Source organism: Bos indicus x Bos taurus, chromosome 27 (genome assembly GCF_003369695.1).
Source record: "Bos indicus x Bos taurus breed Angus x Brahman F1 hybrid chromosome 27, Bos_hybrid_MaternalHap_v2.0, whole genome shotgun sequence".
Classification (NCBI taxonomy): domain Eukaryota; kingdom Metazoa; phylum Chordata; class Mammalia; order Artiodactyla; family Bovidae; genus Bos; species Bos indicus x Bos taurus.
In genome coordinates this window covers 13,844,125-13,861,173 of record NC_040102.1, presented here as the reverse complement: position 1 = coordinate 13,861,173, position 17,049 = coordinate 13,844,125, and the positions used below count along the sequence as shown (strand labels likewise).

Below are 17,049 nucleotides of genomic sequence, written 5' to 3'. Positions count from 1 at the left end.
TATTGTTTTTTGGCTTCTGCTTCTTAAGGGACTATGGTTTTATATTTGGATAGGACTGTGCAAACCTTGAATATGCATACTGGCTAAGAAAAGCTGCGCAGTGCTTAAGATGACAGTTATCAGGTTCACACGAGAGAATCCTCCTAGACTGACTGTCCAGAGCCTGGGCTCCGGGTGTGGTGTGTGTAAACCCCAGGGATTGTGGGGCTGTCAGATACACAACTTGACTTTCACATCCCAATATCTCTATGAAATAAGTGATTACTGAGGACTCCACCAGTTCTAGACTTCTCCAGAAAAATTAAACAATATAGCTTTGATTGTATTCAATCAGGGTACAGTTTCTCTGCTTAGGGTTTTTTTTTTAAGGCATTCTGGAAGCATCTGGGGTGAGAGCTACAGCAAACGGCTGCTAATGGCAGCAACACAGAAGGAATACGCATCTGTGCGTGTGGACAAATTAATAGAGAACAGGCTTTATACCTTCCCCTCCTTCCAGCAATTCAAATCTGCTTCAGTTCTGAGATGTATGAACCAGGCAGGAGGGGACAGTTGAAGAGTGTTTCATCCACAAACAGATGAGAAAAAGGTTGGCGGACAGCAGTGAAGAAGACCCCATGTGGGCGTGCATGCTTGAGTCGCTCAGTCGTGTCCAGCTTTTTGTGACCCCATGGACAGTAGCCCGCCAGGCTCCTCTGTCCATGGAATTCTCAAGGCCCGAACACTGGAGTGGGTTGCCATTTCCTCCTCCAGCCCATCTGTAAGTACAAGGAAATATATGAAGAGAGGAGACATGCTTAGTCAAGACCAAGAATCATGCTTGGTGATTCTAAGACCAAACAGAAAGAAAGGACTGGCGAGTCCTCTGTGAGTCAGTCCATCTGGTGATGGTTATTGAAACACGGATGCTGGCCCGGCTTCAGGAAATCCTATGATAAATGGAGAATTTGGGGATTAGAACGTGCCCGTCTTCTCCCTGCTCTAACCATCTGATGCACAGGTCCTGGCCAGTTAGTGGAGGTGTAAATTTCATCTCTGTGCTTCTTTCAAATGATAGATGCCATAGTAACTTTAAAATATTGAATAAGATAACCGAGCATGAATTTTTAAATTCTGCAATTAAAAGACTTTGTTCAAAATGCCATTAATTTTGAGTTTAGGTGGGAAAGAGAAGCAGAATTCCTCCATGTCCTTTTTCCTTCTGCAAGTGAATTATAACTTTTTAGAAGGTGAAGTAAATACTAATGAGCCCTGTATTCTTGTATCACTTTGAGTGGTCTGTTGCTGAGTTCTTGAGGCTTCTTGCTTCCTTTTTTAAAAATTGTAACTGTATTTTATAATACATGATGTCTTCCCGGGTATGTTCACCTGTAGCTGTTCATTTACTCAGCAAACTTACGGGAGATCTATGATACATATTCTATGCTAGGCACTCAACAGCAGTAAATAATGACCATGGCCTCTGTGTTCAAGGAGCTTGCAGACTAGTAGTAGAGCAGGTGGCTGGGACTGGCATAAACAGATGTTGCTGAATGTTCTTTTTGAGGAAGTGAGCATTACCTGGAGATCTGAAGGATTCATTAGGCCCCATCAGGTAAGGATGGGCGGGTGCTGGGGGATGGGAAGAGCTTTGGTCCCATGACCTAGGTCTGGGGTCAGAGCCAGGGAAATCTGGAGCCGTGAGGTTGGAGGCATCTGTGGGAGCTCCCACGGAGGGTGTGAGGTCTGTAGGCTGGGTATGAGAGCAGAGGGTGATGTCTGCGTGGCCTGTTGGCCTGGGATGACTTCATGGGGATGGGTGAGGTGACTCAGGGAGAGCACGCAGAGGCTGGGCCCTGGCCGCGTCCCTGAGCACCATGGGTGCAGAGGCTGATGGAAGCAGAAGGGGCTGCAGGGAAGGACTATGACGTTAGGGAGCACGCGGAACAGTGTTTCCAGAAGTAGCAAGGGGTGGCCACACCAAAGGCTGCCGAGAGGTCCAGGGAGGTGGGAAAATGCCCGTGTGGTTCAGCACCACGGGGTCATGTCCCCATTGCAGAGAGCAGCTCCAGGCAGCAGGGAGGGTTGAAGGTACACTGGAGGCAGGTGGAGGGCGCACAGCAGGTGAGGCAGTGGGCAGAGCGGATGGAGATCCGGTTTTGAGATGTCTGGGAAGAGAGCAGATTGACGGCCAGCTGCAGGACTGGGGTGCGGCAAGGGAGAGGTTTATGTTGTCTGACCAAGGGGAGGGGCTGGTGTCTGTTTTTGCAGCACATAGTTGCTTGCAGATGGGAATACTCCAGGAGAGAGAGAGAGAGAGATTGATGAGGGATGTGAGAGGGCTGGTCCCCAAGCTCGTCGCTTAGTGATGGGGGAGGACGTTGTGTGGGGACAGAGCCCATGGCAGCCGACCTTCGGTTCCTGGAGTTACAGGTGGGGACGTGATTTTCTTGGGCTCCAAAATCACTGCAGCCATGAAATTAAAAGATGCTTGCTCTTTGGAAGAAAACCTATGACTAACCTAGACAGTGTTAGAGACATCACTCTGCCAACAAAGGGCCATATAGTCCAGGCTATATTGTTTTTCCAGCAGCCATGTATGGATGTGAGAGTTGGACTATAAAGAGGGCTGAGTGCTGAAGAATTGATGCTTTTGAATTGTGGTGTTGGAGAAGACTCTTGAGAGTCCCTTGGACTGCAAGGAGATCAAACCAGCCCATCCTAAAGGAAATCAATCCTGAATATTCACTGGAAGGACTGATGTTGAAGCTGAAGCTCCAATCCTTTGGCCACCTTTGATGTGAAGAGCTGAGTCACTGGAAAAGACCCCAATTCTGGGAAAGACTGAAGGCGGGAGGAGAAGGGGAAGGAAGAGGATGAGATGGTTGGATGGCATCACTGATTCAGTGACCATGAGTTTGAGCAAGCTCCAGGAGATAGTGAAGGACAGGGAAGTCTGGCGTGCTGCAGTCCATGGGGTCACAAAGAGTCGGATGCGACTGAGCGACTGAACAACAGCAATGTGATCACTTGCCTATTTCGGTGAAGGATGGGGGAGGTCGCGGCAGAAAGGGGAGGGAGGAGGCGCAGGAGTGGCATGGGCACTGGGGAGGAGGAAGAGGCGTGGTTGTGTCGGGAGGGGCTCAGAGCTGTCTGGGAAGTGTGGGGCAGGGACAGGAGCTTGGGTCTTACCCGGGAATCTCGAATTATCAGTTCAGCCCCCTTTCTTCCGGCCGAGTTGGGATCAGCATGTCGCCCGAGGAGGCATGCCTGATGGAGCTGGGGTCAGGTAGAACCCACGTCCTGACTCCCGGTCCAGTGCCCATTGGTCAGTCCCAGTTCACCCTTAAAAGCTGTTAACCCTGGAGGGGAGCGGGGGAGCTTGACTGTTCGCATCAGGACGCTGTCCAATGGTGGTGCGCCTCCGCCTTTCAGCATCAGACGAGTCTGTGTCGCACATGCACGGTGAGAAGGGCACGGCTCACCCCGCGGTGAAGTGCAGCGTTTCCAGCTCCTCCTCCCTCTGACCTGATTGTGTGCCCTTAGCACACAGGGAGGCAGCGTAATTAGAGTTCCGGGGGCTGTGTTATCAGTAATGGAAACACCACAGTCAGAAGTCTCTTTAGCCCTAAGCACTACCATTGGGGCTAAGTGGCTCCCCTGGGTGCCTGAGCTGCTCGCCAGCAGCCTCAGCAAGAGGAAGGGGGCAGGGGACGGGGACCAGGGCAGGGGACGGAGAGGGAAGAGATGTCTCCCCTCCTGCTCACCCCCCTGAGCAGCTGGGGGCCTCAGGGTCTCAGGTGGGCAGCGACGGGTCTCGGGAGGGGTCAGCAGGAGCCGACGTTTACCAAGTTCACCTTTGGGGCTGCACACATAGCATGCATGGCGGGTCTCAGAGGCAGGTCCCTTTCTTTCAGTTTCATAGACCAGGAGGCTGAGCTTCACGGGATGTAGAGGGTCATAGAACTCGCAGGTTCTGGTGGGGGGAAGAGTCCCTGAGAAGGGGGCTTAGACGGTAAAGAATCCGCCTGCAGTGCAGGAGACCTGGGTTCGATCCCTGGATCGGGAAGATCCCCCTGGAGGAGGGAATGGCAACCCACTCCAATATTCTTGCCTGGAGAGTTCCTCGGATAGAGGAGCCTGGGGGCTCCTATATTTCATGAGATCGTAGAGTCAGACACAACTGAGCGATCAACACTTTCTTTTAAAGAAGCGATATAACTGCGGGTTTCTAAGTTGGTTCTCCCTTTCCCCTATCCACCTTAACCTCCAGTCCATTGAAACTCTGATAACGAATCCAGTTGCTACTTTGCAGATGTGGGAACAGGAGATGAGACACAAGAGTGATGAGGAGTGATGTTGAGAGCCAAATTGTAGCTATGTTTGCTGTGGATTTGGGGGATAACGGACAGTTTATAACCTTCGTGGGGGTGCCGGGGGTGGTCAGGCAGGGAGGGATTCACTTTTTGTTTTTGTTTTTTACTTTTTCTTTTGTATTGGAGTATAGCCGATTAACAATGTTGTGATGGTCTCAGGTGGACTGCAAAGGGCCTCAGCCATGCATACACATGTATCCATTCTCCCCTAAACTCCCCTCCCATCCAGGCTGGCACATCTCATTGAGCAGAGTTCCCTGTGCTGTCTAGTAGGTCCTTGTTGGCGCTCCGTTTTAAATACAGCAGTGTAAACCTGTCCAAGGGAGGGCTTCACCTTGCAGGCTCCCCTGCTGTTCAATTACTGACTTGAAGGACGGGTCCTTTGGAGGCTGGTGGTGATGGATGAAGCCCTGTCAGGATATCCTTCAATAATTAAGAAACAGGTAGTGGAAATTCCATCTTAACTCCTGAAGCAGGGAAGCGGCCCCTGCATGGATCTGTTGGAGGAGCGGACACACGCCAACCCCTCAGCGGAAGCCCTCCATCAGGTGTCCGAGGGGGTCAGCGGGTGCTTCTGCTCCAAGAGACGGACCCGGGTGAACCCCTCGCTTCCCTCTATGACTCCAGCAGTAAAAACACAGACCCTGCTTTCCAGAAGGAATGCCAAAAAAGCTCTGCCATCAGAAGAGAAGTGGAGTATCTTGAAAGAATTAACACTGAGTTTTTTTTTTTTTAATACACGGATCAACCTTGAACTCCGGCACCCTGTTTTGTGTCAGTTATTAATTGCAGGGTGAAGCTTCCCACCTATTTCCAGCCCTGAGCGCACCCTTCTTGGCTCCGAGTCCTGACCCTCTGTCTCAGCAGTGAGACAGACTGTCCCTACTTTGATCCTGGTTGGCCTCACCACCGCAAGAAATGTCACGGCCATCAGTCAGGGGCCCAGGAGTGTCCCCAGAGATGCCGAGGCCTGTCCAATGCAGCCTGGGGAGCGCTGGTAGAAGGCAGTGCGGGCCAGGCTGAGTTCAACAGGTGCCCTGCGTCTGGACTGTTCACTCACCCGGACACTGCCTGCTCACCAGCTTGTCCCGCTTTCTAGGTCAGCCTCAGCAGAATAGCCCTCAGGCCCTCGAAAGTCATTTTCTTCAAGTAAAATCCTGTACTACTAACGAGAAGGAATCTTAAATAACCTGGAGAGTTTAACCAGAATAGAAACTTCATTTTCCTGACCCCAAATTATATCAGGCCCTGGTAGCTCCCCTCACGTCCTAGCAGCCAGTGATGATAAGTTTGGGCTAGAATCACATTATTAAATTATTTGTGCAGCAATTAGCAGTTGTTTAGCCTTTATTCTGAGGCTTCTTTTTTAAAAAAAAAAAAAAAAACTATTTAAGTAAACCTTAATAATGCTACTGTCTAAAATAGATATTGTATTAGTCTTACATCAAATGAGATGAAAGTTAAATCTATAAAATGTTGAGTCTCTTAAATCTAACGAAGGATGGAATATATCCTGTTAATTTGTCAAACTTCCAGAGAAACGCCTACATGAGACAGTAAGGATTAATCAAGCCCTAGTAAGAGGGAATTTGAAAAATACAGTTTTCTAATTATACAGTCTCTTCTCAGTGGGCCAAGGTTAATGCGTTCTGAATTCTGACAGTCAGTAATATAAAAGAAAAAAGACCAAAGCATATGAATTGTCTTATAATTACCTGAAACAGAGGTTCTCCTTCTAGCAATCAAGAACTTTTGGAAGCATCAATCTGATATTTTCAGCATTTGATTCTTTTCCTTTTTAACAGTGTTGAGAATCAGTGAAGGTTTCTGTGTCACTGTTTGTGCTTAACAAATATACATATAGTATTTGGAGACTTCTTTTGCTTATTGCTCAGCCATAGGTGAGTAATTCTGGGTAAACAGAAAATGAGTCTTCTTGTGTGTAACAATTTAACTGTCTTCTGAATACTTCCTAGATACTGTGTCTCTTTGGAATACTTGGTCCTGATTCCTACACTGAATGTGGAAACCAGGCTCCTCTTGAGATCAGTAACAGAACCATCCTCCTTGCTTGGTTTTTGTGCTTAGGCCTGTTTGTAGTTCCAGCTGAAGCTCTTCCTAAGCTCCATCATAAGAACACTAACACTCAAAAAGATAAAGGCACCCTTTAACTTGGTGTCATCAGATATCTGCGGAGTGTTTATCATAGTGGACTCTGCCCCTCACCCCCACCCCCAAAGAAGAAGGCTGCGGAGAATATGGGAAATTGGGGTTAGAAATGTAGATTTCAGGGTTTTACAAATAGATCTGCTCTATGAGAATCTATGAATGGATGAATTCTCAAAGTTGACCATTGTGGGAAGAAAACCAAAGAGCAGGATTGCACCTTGGGAATTGCCCAGAAACCTGAGAGCAGGGCAGAGACGCACAGAGATAGGGTCTGGTGATGCTGAGAGGGCTGCTGGGGGGAGAGGGGTCGAGAATCAGGGGCCAGGAGAGCAGGGAACCCAGAGATTGAAGCCAGAAAGGGACTGGATTCAGGTAAGGAGGAGGCTGCCTGGTGGGGTGTGGGCGCAGCCTCTTCTATGCATCTCTCCGCAATGATAATCACTTTGGGAGCTTGGAATTGGCCCCCAGGGAGTATTTCTACCACAGAAATTGGCAGATTGGAGTTTCAGCTTCAGCGTCAGTCCTTCCAAAGAATATTCAGGACTGATTTCCTTTAGGATTGACTGGTTTGAGCTCTTTGCAGTCCAAGGGACATGTATATAACCCTAGGGCTTAGCTTTTTTTTTTTAAATAGTTGGTTATATACATGTCCCTTGGACTGCAAAGAGCTCAAACCAGTCAATCCTAAAGGAAATCAGTCCTGAATATTCTTTGGAAGGACTGACGCTGAAGCTGAAACTCCAATCACTTTGGCCACCTGATGCGAAGAACTGACTCATTTGAAAAGACCCTGATGCTGAGAAAGATTGAAGGCAGCAGGGAGAAGGGGATGACAGAGGATGAGTTGGTTGGATGGCATCAACGACTTGATGGACGTGAGTTTGAGCAAGCTCTGGGAGTTGGTGATGGACAGGGAAGCCTGGCGTGCTGCAGTCCATGGGCTGCAAAGAGTTGGACACAACTGAGCAACTGAACTCAACTGTATACATGCTGTGGCATGTTACAGAGGTCACCAGGTTTCCATGAACTAGTATTTCTTAAACTTTTTACATGGCGATCCAGCAAATAAAGGTTATACCCAGGACAGTTTTTAGGAACTTACATAACTTTGCCAGGGCAGTTTTGGAGGGGAAGCAAGGGTCAGGGCCACTGAGACTGGAGGCGGCGGAGCTAAGAGGTCAGCCAGGCCAGGGAGACTTTCAGACCCGGGGACCCAGGCTGACAGCACAGGGGGGCCCCTGAGTGTCAGGTGCTTCCAGGGGCGGGGATGGGGGGGCTTCTCCCCTCAACCCTCAGAGGCAGGCTTGAGACGCAGGTGTTAGAGTTCGGTGGCTGGGGCAGGTGTTGGATGCATCTGCAATTGGAGGGGTGCACGGGTTAGCAAGGGCAGCGAAGCGTGGGTGGGACGCCTGGGTTTCGCTTTTGTCTTGTCTGGTTTTGAACATGCAGGATGGTGGATTGAGACTTGTTCCTTTACTCACGTGTGCCCAGCACTCAGCCGCTTAAATGCCTGGGAGACCTCTTGTTTCTCTAACAAGAAGCTCTGTATTCTCCATTCTGTGATGTTTGTAGTTAAGAGACAGGAAGTCTGTTTTATAGTCCTGTGTATTACTTCTATAAATTACCCTTGATACAGGGATGTCGGATGCCACCCAAGAGAATCTGTTTCATGTGATAATTTTCATTAATGAGTGCAGACATAATGTTAAATTTTGCCCCAAACTGCCTCCAATGAATTAGAGGAAGGTAGTTTCAATGTGACTGTTTTTAAGAGAGGCAAAAGAAGACCATGTCCTAGTGTTTCCTAACAGATTCAGAAACTGCAGTTCTGAATATTAATACCAGCACCATCAAAAAATAGTCATTAGAGGGGAAAGCATATTTTTACTATTTGAATTTAAGAGGACCTTCTGTATTTTCCCCAATGTCCCCATCAATAATTGGAATCTGAATTCCCTCCTTTATTCATTCAGTAAATATTTAACACCCATTATGTTCATGGCATAACACTGGGCTCTGGGGGAGTTACGGAGAACCTGAAAGGCTGGGCTCTGCCCTCAAGGGGGAAGTAAAAGAAACAATTACATCTAATTGTTTTTAACACTGAGCAGTGTTAATACCAGCTAGGGAACATCTTGGTCACCCAGGAGGGAAATGAGGCTAACGGGGCCCCTCCCAGGCCAGTGCCCTGAGAGCCCTGAGCGTCCCCCCATCCCGGGGTTTACAGCACAGAGCCTCGGGGAGCCAGGCTCCGGTCCCTCTGCAGTCAGCGAGGATTGTTCTCTGACTGGCTGTGATCTGATGAAACATAGCTTTTTTTTTTCCCCTTTAGAATTTCTTAACAATGCCAGAGATGTTCATTTCCACATGCGGCTAAATCGTGGTTATTCATAGGCTAAAATGAGGGCCCCTCAACATCTCGAGAGGCCCTTGGTCAGCTTTCTGCCTGCAGCATTGCAGAGCTGCTGCGGGGTTTGCAGGAACACTTAGCACGTCCCCTGAAAACTGGAGACCTGGGGAGGAAGTGGAGCGGGGTCTGTGTCTTGTCTGAGCCAGAGTAAAAGTGCATTGATTAAAAAAAAAAAAAAAGTGCATTGACCAAGCGAGCATGCCCTGGCTTGAATACATGAGAGCCATGAGTTCAGGCCTCTCTTGTTTTAAGGCCTTGTGGACTGAGAGAAAAACAGAGATCATAAGAGCTCTTATTCAGAGCTTATTCAGGGTCTTACTGAGGACTGTAGCCAGGATTCAGCCTCTCAGGTCGGTCAGAGGAGCAGCTCAGAAGAGATAGCTAGGGAAGTCTGTGTATACATGATTTGGCTAAGGAGTTTGTGCCATCAGTATAAGCCAGTCGCGAGAAATAGGTATCTCAGTTAATGAGTTTAGTGCTTTCCTAAGTCCTGAATATTTATTGGAAGGACTGATGCTGAAGCTGGAGCTCCAATACTTTGGCCACTGATACGAAGAACTGACTCACTGGAAAAGACCCTGATGCTGGGAAAGATTGAAGGTAGGGGGAGAAGGGGATGACAGAGGATGAGACGGTTGGATGGCATCACCAACTCAATGGACATGAGTTTGAGTTAAACTCCAGGAGTTGGTGATGGACAGGGAGGCCTGGCTGTGCTGCAGTCCATGGGGTTGCAAAGAGACGGACATGACTGAGTGACTGAACTGAACTGAACTGAAGGATGGGAAGATTCATGAATCTGGGATCATCAAAATATTTTCTTGGAATTGGTACCTGATTTTTTCCTGAAAGATGTCTCTGTCTAAGGGCCTGTTCTGCCTGCTTTCCCAGAGCCCAGAGTGCCTGTGCCTGTGCTGTGTCCTGAATTCCTTTCAGGGTGCACGGCAGGTCAGTGACTGCAGTGGCTGCTGACCTGATCTTGTAGAACCGGTTGGTAAGCAGCAAGTTTTACAGCCTCAATGCTCCTGGAGGAAGATGCTCAGGGTAGAAGGTGAATGAGTTGGAAATGGAGGGGGAGATCTTGGAAGGCCCTATATTAAGAATTAGGACTTTTGTATGATTTGGACCAGGGCCAGATGGTAATTCACTCAATAAACATTTATCTAGCACTGGTGTGCCTGGAATGTGTTAGGCCCCCCTGCAGATACAAGAGGATTCTATAAGGCAGTGTTTCCTCAATATGTCTGCAAAGAGAATCTCAAAAATTCCAAAGCCCTGACCATTCCCCAGACCATCACAGTGTCCAGGTGTGGGACACAGACGTGGGTGTGTCCTCCCTGGGGGATTCCAACGGGGCAGACAAGTCTGCAAATCACAACCACAGGAACAATTTTAGATAATGCAGCCAGAAACTTAAGTGATGTTATTAGAAAGCAATACAGCAGCCTGACAAAGCAGGTCTAGGACTCTGGTGTAGAGCCCAGTGGGGAAGGATTCTAGCTCCTTCCCAGGAGTGCCCTGTGGGTTAGGTGATGGGAACAGCTCGCCAAGTAGCTGAGAAGATGGGTGGGCTGCAACAGGTGCAGGACAGGAGAGGAGGGGGCCTCCTTAACCCTGGACTCAGTCAAGCCTGGGGATGCCCTTAGATCACCGACTGGGGTCACTGACCTGTATAGCAAGAACTCGACTTTCCATGGTCATTAAGTGGTTGGATGTTTTTCTTTCTGGTGACAAACTGCTGGTTATCCGCTGATCTTTTTCTTGGGGGTGTGTGAACAGAGAACCGTATGGTGCAGCAGATCCCTGGGGACAGAAATGCTTAGCTTCACTTCCTGATTCTCTTGCTCTTAAAATTGCTCTTTGCCCTTTTAATGGCTCGGGCAAATATCCCCGCGTGTGCTTATCAACACACAAATGGTGCGGCAGTTCCATCCCCAGGGTCTCGTGGAGCCGTGAACTCTTGCTCTGCGTGGGGTGGGCGAAGACACTTGACCTCGGCCCCTCCTGGCTGCTGTAGGTGCCGACAGGCCCAGGGCTGCTGCGGTCAACAGTTTCGCTGCTCATCGCCAACCCGTCAGTCCAGGCAGCGCTTGTTTTTCAGTAGTTTCCATCTCTAATCAATTTTTGAAAAATCGAGTCTATCGTCTGTGTGATTTCAGAGGGGCAAGCGGAATGCCTCAACACTATCAGCAAATTCTTCACGAGCTTGCAGTCTTAAGGTTTTCTTTCTCCTTCAAATCTGCAGTGTGCCACGCCGAGCTGAATGCCATTATGAACAAAAACTCAGCAGACGTGAAAGGCTGTACCATGTACGTCGCCTTGTTCCCGTGTAATGAATGTGCTAAGCTCATCATCCAGGCAGGTAGGACCCGGGCCGTCCCACTTGTCGCGTCTGCATCTCTGCCTGCTCGATGCAGATGTGTTTGATCTTAAATCGCTATTGTTTAGATCTAAATTAATTGCACTATCAACTTTGCAAGGTATTTCCTGTGTTTTATTTTTGAACAGTGCCAGGTATTCTAAGACTAATTGCATCCTCTGTGATTCTTAGCATGTTTTTAATTTAGTTTGCAACTTCTTAAACTGCAAGCTGCCAAAAAAACAACACAGGCGTTGCGTATAATTACTGTCAAGTTACCATTTTCTGACATATTGTGCATAGATTAGGGGGGAGGGAGAGAAGTGAACTTCTGTCAGAAATAAGGTCAGCTGGGAGTCTCTATATGAAATTTTAATTTGTCTCTAATATATGGTAGATACTTGGGATGTAAACATCTTTCTACATATAAACGTCGTTAAGGCTCAAATGGTCCGACTTCAGGTTTTTCTCACGTTACGGTTACCATAAATCTGCACCATTGTGTGCTGAATATTTCACCTTTTTCAAACTGTCACATCTCAGATTCAGTTACACTTTATCTCCATAAAGCTCTCGGCTTGAGATTTAAAGACTTATCATGTTAGCCAGATGTGTGCTTTAACGGGGCTGTTTATCACAAGCCCATGGATCTCTGAGCAGAAGGGATCTGGGGGGTTCAGGATCGAGAGTCTCCATTAAGGAACATTGTGGGCTTCCTCATTGGCGGCGCACCATCCTCTGCGAGTTTTCCTTGCCATCCTCAAGCACAGAGGTGACGGCGGGTGCGTGGAAGAGCAGCTTCCAAGGCTGGTGGAGGAGTGGGTGACATGTCACATGCCCTCCAGACTCTTGGCCCTCATGCTCAAACCGCCCAGTGAGACAGGGAAGGAAACCAGATGGGCCCTTTGTCTTGGACTGGTCTGCTGGCTTGAACTGCTCTGCAGAGTCTTTACTTGGCAGTACGCTGGTCCACATCTTTGATGGTGCCAGCCTTCTGTACCACCCCCACTAGCTTCTTGAGTTAAGGAGTCATTGCCTTGTGAAAAAAAGAATATTCGATTGCCTGCAGTAAAGAAAATTTGTTAATCGGATCAAGCCTTGACTATTTGACATGTTTTCACTTTGCATTTATTAAAAAAAAAATCCATAAAGACTGGAGGGCAGATGACATATCATCCGTCCACTGCTGTATTTGACAGCAGCAGACACAGGTGTCAGTAACTGGACGGCGTGTGCTGGTCCGCTCAGGAAGCGTGACTCGTCAGACTCGCCCGGGGCTCCTGTCTGCATGCCTGTTGCAGTGTCTCTGCGTGCCCATAATGAGATTTCTTCCATCGTTGCCTTTTAAGGTATAAAAGAAGTTATCTTCATGTCTGATAAATACCACGACAGCAATGAGACAACAGCTGCGAGGCTCCTGTTTGAAATGGCTGGGGTCTCCTTCAGGTGAGTGGGAACCACTGGGGGAGAAGGCCTTGGGAAAAGCCTGATGAAGACTGCACGTTTGACCTTGTCTGCTCTTTGATTTCTGCCTGGGAGGCCTGACTGCCACACTTGGGAGCCTCTTTTATTTTTTTTTAATTGAAGCATAGTTGACTTACAATGCTGTGCTAATTTCTGCTGTACAGCAAAGTGATTCAGTTATACATATATATATATATATATATACACACACACACTTTTTTTTTAATATTCCTTTATGGTTTATCATAGGATACTCACTATGGTTCTCTGTGCTACACAGTAGGACCTTGTTGTTTATCCATTCCATTCATGAAAGCTTACATCTGCGAACCCCAGCCTCCCACTCCGTCTCTCCCCCAGTGCCATCGCCCTTGGCAACCACAAGACTGTTCTATATGTTTGTGAATCTGTTTCTCTTTCATAGATACCTGTGTCATATTTTAGGTTGCACATAGAAGGGATACCATGTGGTATTTGTCTTTCTCTTTTCTGACTTGCTGCACACAGTTTGATTATCTCTGGTTACCTCCATGTGGCATCATTTCATTCTTTTCTATGGCCGAGTAGTACTCCACTGTGTATGTCTACCCCATCTTCTCTATTCATTCACCTGTCGATGCACATTTAGGCTGCTTCCATGTGCTGCCTGCTGTGAATAGTCCTGCTGTGAACATAGGGGTATGTGTATCTTTTGGGGGTTAGAGTTTTGTCCGGATACAGGAAGCACCTTTCTAAATATGATGAGTTTCGGCTCTAAAGATTATCCTCAGGGTTGATTTTAATGGGTGGTGACAGAAGTATCGGAAGACGGTGTAATGATTACACTTTAATATTAATGGCTTCCCAGGGCTTGAACTAATTATTCTGGTAGTGACAAATTTTAAAATTCACACGTTTTATTATATTAACATTAAACCTTTCTAAATTTTGCAGATGTAACATAACAACTCTGGCATAAAAAAAATTTAAGGTGCAAGTAACCTGCTAGGTTGGAACGCTGGGACTTCTTTTTACAGGAATAGTTTAAGTTGGGATTTAAAGTTGTTGAGATTTGTGTGCTTTTCTTTGCTATGCACATATTGGGAGGTACATGTTACTTGCAAGTCAGTCCAACCACCTTTGGTTTCTGGTAGAAACTTCTTTTAGACTGAAAACTCCTGAAGATGTTCCTTTATAGTATCTGTGGTCCACAGCTGGGGTCCTTATAATTGGTAACATGGCTAACTTTTTGGATTTTTTAGGGATGTAGGTTATGTAATGAATCTCTTGGACTATTGTGCCTTATGAGAAACAAATTATTTACAAGTCGTAAAGAGTCTGTCTGGGTTGGGAAGATCCCCTGGAGGAGGGCATGGCAGCCCACTCCAGTATCTTGCCTGGAGAATGCCATGGACAGAGGAACCTGGCGGGCTATAGTCCATGGGGTCGCATGGTAGGACATGGCTGAAGCACCTAAATAAGCAGCAGCAGCAGCAAAGAATCTGCCTGCCAATGTGGGAGACACAGGTTTGATCCCTGGGTTGAGAACATCCCCTGGAGAAGTAAATGGCAACCCTCTTCAGTATTCTTGCCTGGAGAATTCCTTGGACAGAGGAGCCTGGCTGGCTATAGTCCATGGGATTGCAAAAGAATCAGATACGACTTAGTGACTAAACAACAATAATTAGATATTTACTGTTTACTGATTTTTTAAAGAATATGTTTAGTCCTCAAGTATGTTCTTTTTACCTTTTTGAGAAGATACATTAATGAGTAAAAAAAAAAAATCTTGAGTTTATTTTACATCTGCATTTATAGAATATGATTTTTAAAATGACTCTTCATTAGAGCTGGCTGACTTTGGCTATGCACAAGAGCAAAAGAAAATGTACTTTTTTTTTTTTTTTTTGCTTTAGAGCAATTGCAGGTTGGCTGCAGAAATTTCCTAAGCAATAAGATAAATCTGGTGGGGAAACTAGTCATCGGATGTCATGCCGTGCAGCTAAGTTGTTAGAAATCCTCTGATTCCCCAGTAATTCATGAACTCAGCCAGCTGACGAACACACAAACCAAGCCACCCCATGCCTCTTTTTTTGTCTTTAGTCTTTTCCTGTCCCTGTTTCTCTCGGTATGGTGCACTATAATTGGCTCCTATAGAGACAAAATATCAAGTGAATCCCAGGGAATTTTTTTTTTCCCTCCCTGCAGAAAATGTAGGTTAAGCCAAAGTAAACAAATGGCTCTAACTCCTCACTGGATAATGTCTTTCTATGTTTTGTTTCTTAACTTTAGGAAATTCACACCAAAGTGCAGCCAGATTGTCATTGACTTTGATTCAATTAACAGCAGACCAAGTCAGAAGCTGCAGTGAGCACCATCTCATTAAATCTCCCGAAGACTGGGATTATCCTCTTCTAAGAAGCTGCTAATGTGTCTCATCTTGAAGTTACACATAACTTTTTAATAGCCGGGATGGCCAAAGTCGACATCTAAAGAGTATAAAACCTCAAGTCTTCCCGACTCCCTCTCCAGTCTCATGGAATCTGCATCTGTTGAAACTCTTGATTTAGGGTTTAAAGTAAAGGCGTTGCCCCCTCCGGTCTCCGGTCTCCGGTCTCCTCCGGTCTCCAGTCTCCTGGTTCACCGGTGGCTCTGCAGAAGGGGGTCAGCCGTGTGTCATCCACTGTTTCACAGCCACTCTTCAACACCACGTGTGCTGGCAACAAACATAATTGTGGTTGTGTTCCTTCCGGGATGAGCAGACACCCTGCACTGAACATCTGGCCTCGGGGAGAAGAGAGAGACCCATAGGACAGTAGCATTTAGGCATTTGCTCTGGAGAGTTGAGGGGACGCCCCCACCCACCCAGAAATCCTGCAGAGGGTGCACCTTCATCCTGATGGGTGATGAGTGTCGCTGAGGCGGGGGGTTCTTTTTCCACTTCTGCGGTCCTGCCACCCCCGGGGTGGTGGCACCCTGTCCCTCTAGGGGCTGGGGACCCCTGTTGTTCCAGCTTCTCACTCTTGGTTTGTGGGGGATGCGGAGCTCTTACCTTAGCATCTCTGAGTAACGAGTTGCTCCCGGAGGAGGCAGCCTGTCTCCCTGCCTCGCCCCAGGTCCACGCCCTGCTGGGTGGTGGGTTGTATGGGTGGAAGGGTGGGCATGCACCTGCTGCCCCACGTGCCACCAGGGACCATTTCCAAGGCTGCCCTCGTCTTGCCTATCAGTGAAATGGGAGCAGGTTTCCGTTTCGTCCAGGTCTGTTGGTGACGCGAGCTCCCATGTGTGCCTGGCGCCCTGCCTTCATCATCGACATGAATCTCACCTTCCTAATCACCGCCGTTTGGGGAATGGGTCACAGCACACCTTGTCTTTAATCTCATTTAATTCTTATTAAGTGCGCTCAGTACCTTCGTTGAGAAAATGGTTTCTTTATCCTAAAGATTATGACCGTTTAAAAAGACTCTCCTCTTTTTATGAGTTTTTATTTTGTCTCTGAGGTTCTGCACTCCAGATTCTGGGGCATTTGTAATTTGGCTCCTTGCCAACATTATTAAAATCGTATTAGAATCCGCCACGCTGAGGTATGTTCATTTTTATATTATAATGATGTGATCGACTCTGTTTCTGTGGTCTCCGGGTTGTCTGTGAAGCACACTGCATGTATTTTATTTTATTTTTTTCCATCTAGCATAACCTGGCAGACAACATAAAAACCTGACCATAATGCATTATCTGAACCCCAGGAAACTCTTGGGAGAAAACTCCCACAGGAGGTGGTGGTGGTGGTTTAGTCTCTAAGTCATGTCCGACTCTTGCTACCCCATGGACAGAGGAGCCTGCTTCTCTGTCCCTGGGATTCTCCAGGCAAGAATACTGGAGTGGGTTGCCATTTCCTTTTTCAGAGACACTGCATGTATTTTAATGCTCAGAGAACAGATTGAGGCACCGATGCTGTGTGCCTTCCCCGGGGCTGATGGGTGATGCGTCTCCATGGACTAGAAACGAGATATGCAGGAAGGCTGTCTTCCCCCTCTGTCTCCCCAGCACGCCCTGCTCCCATCTCAGGTGTGGCTGTCCGACAGGTCATCTCAGCAACCTGACTGGTCCCAGGCCCTCCTCCCTCCCAGAATCCTCCAGTCTCCAGTCTGGCTTTTCCTGCTGTTCTCCTATCGCATTCTTTCTCTAAACCTCCTTTACTCTCCTCAGTTTTTTTTCTCTATTATCTCCTTCAAACCCCCCACCCTCTGCTGTAAAATGCACAGAACAAAAAGTAGGTAGACAAAAAAAATCAGTATAGATAGTTAAAGATG

The 17,049-nt window shown here is 47.4% G+C and overlaps 1 protein-coding gene across 3 annotated transcripts in view; it reads left to right on the top strand.

Moving 5' to 3' along the window:
• Nucleotides 1-16,313, top strand: part of DCTD (dCMP deaminase) — a 36,349-nt gene extending 20,036 nt beyond the window's left edge. For all 3 annotated transcript variants that reach the window (XM_027530019.1, XM_027530017.1, XM_027530016.1), the window contains exons 4-6: nucleotides 11,180-11,296; nucleotides 12,643-12,739; nucleotides 15,029-16,313. In XM_027530019.1, coding sequence (XP_027385820.1) covers nucleotides 11,180-11,296; nucleotides 12,643-12,739; nucleotides 15,029-15,107 — 293 coding nt within the window. In that variant the 3' untranslated portion in view covers nucleotides 15,108-16,313. The remainder of the gene's footprint in view (nucleotides 1-11,179; nucleotides 11,297-12,642; nucleotides 12,740-15,028) is intronic.
• Nucleotides 16,314-17,049: the final 736 nt, after the last annotated feature.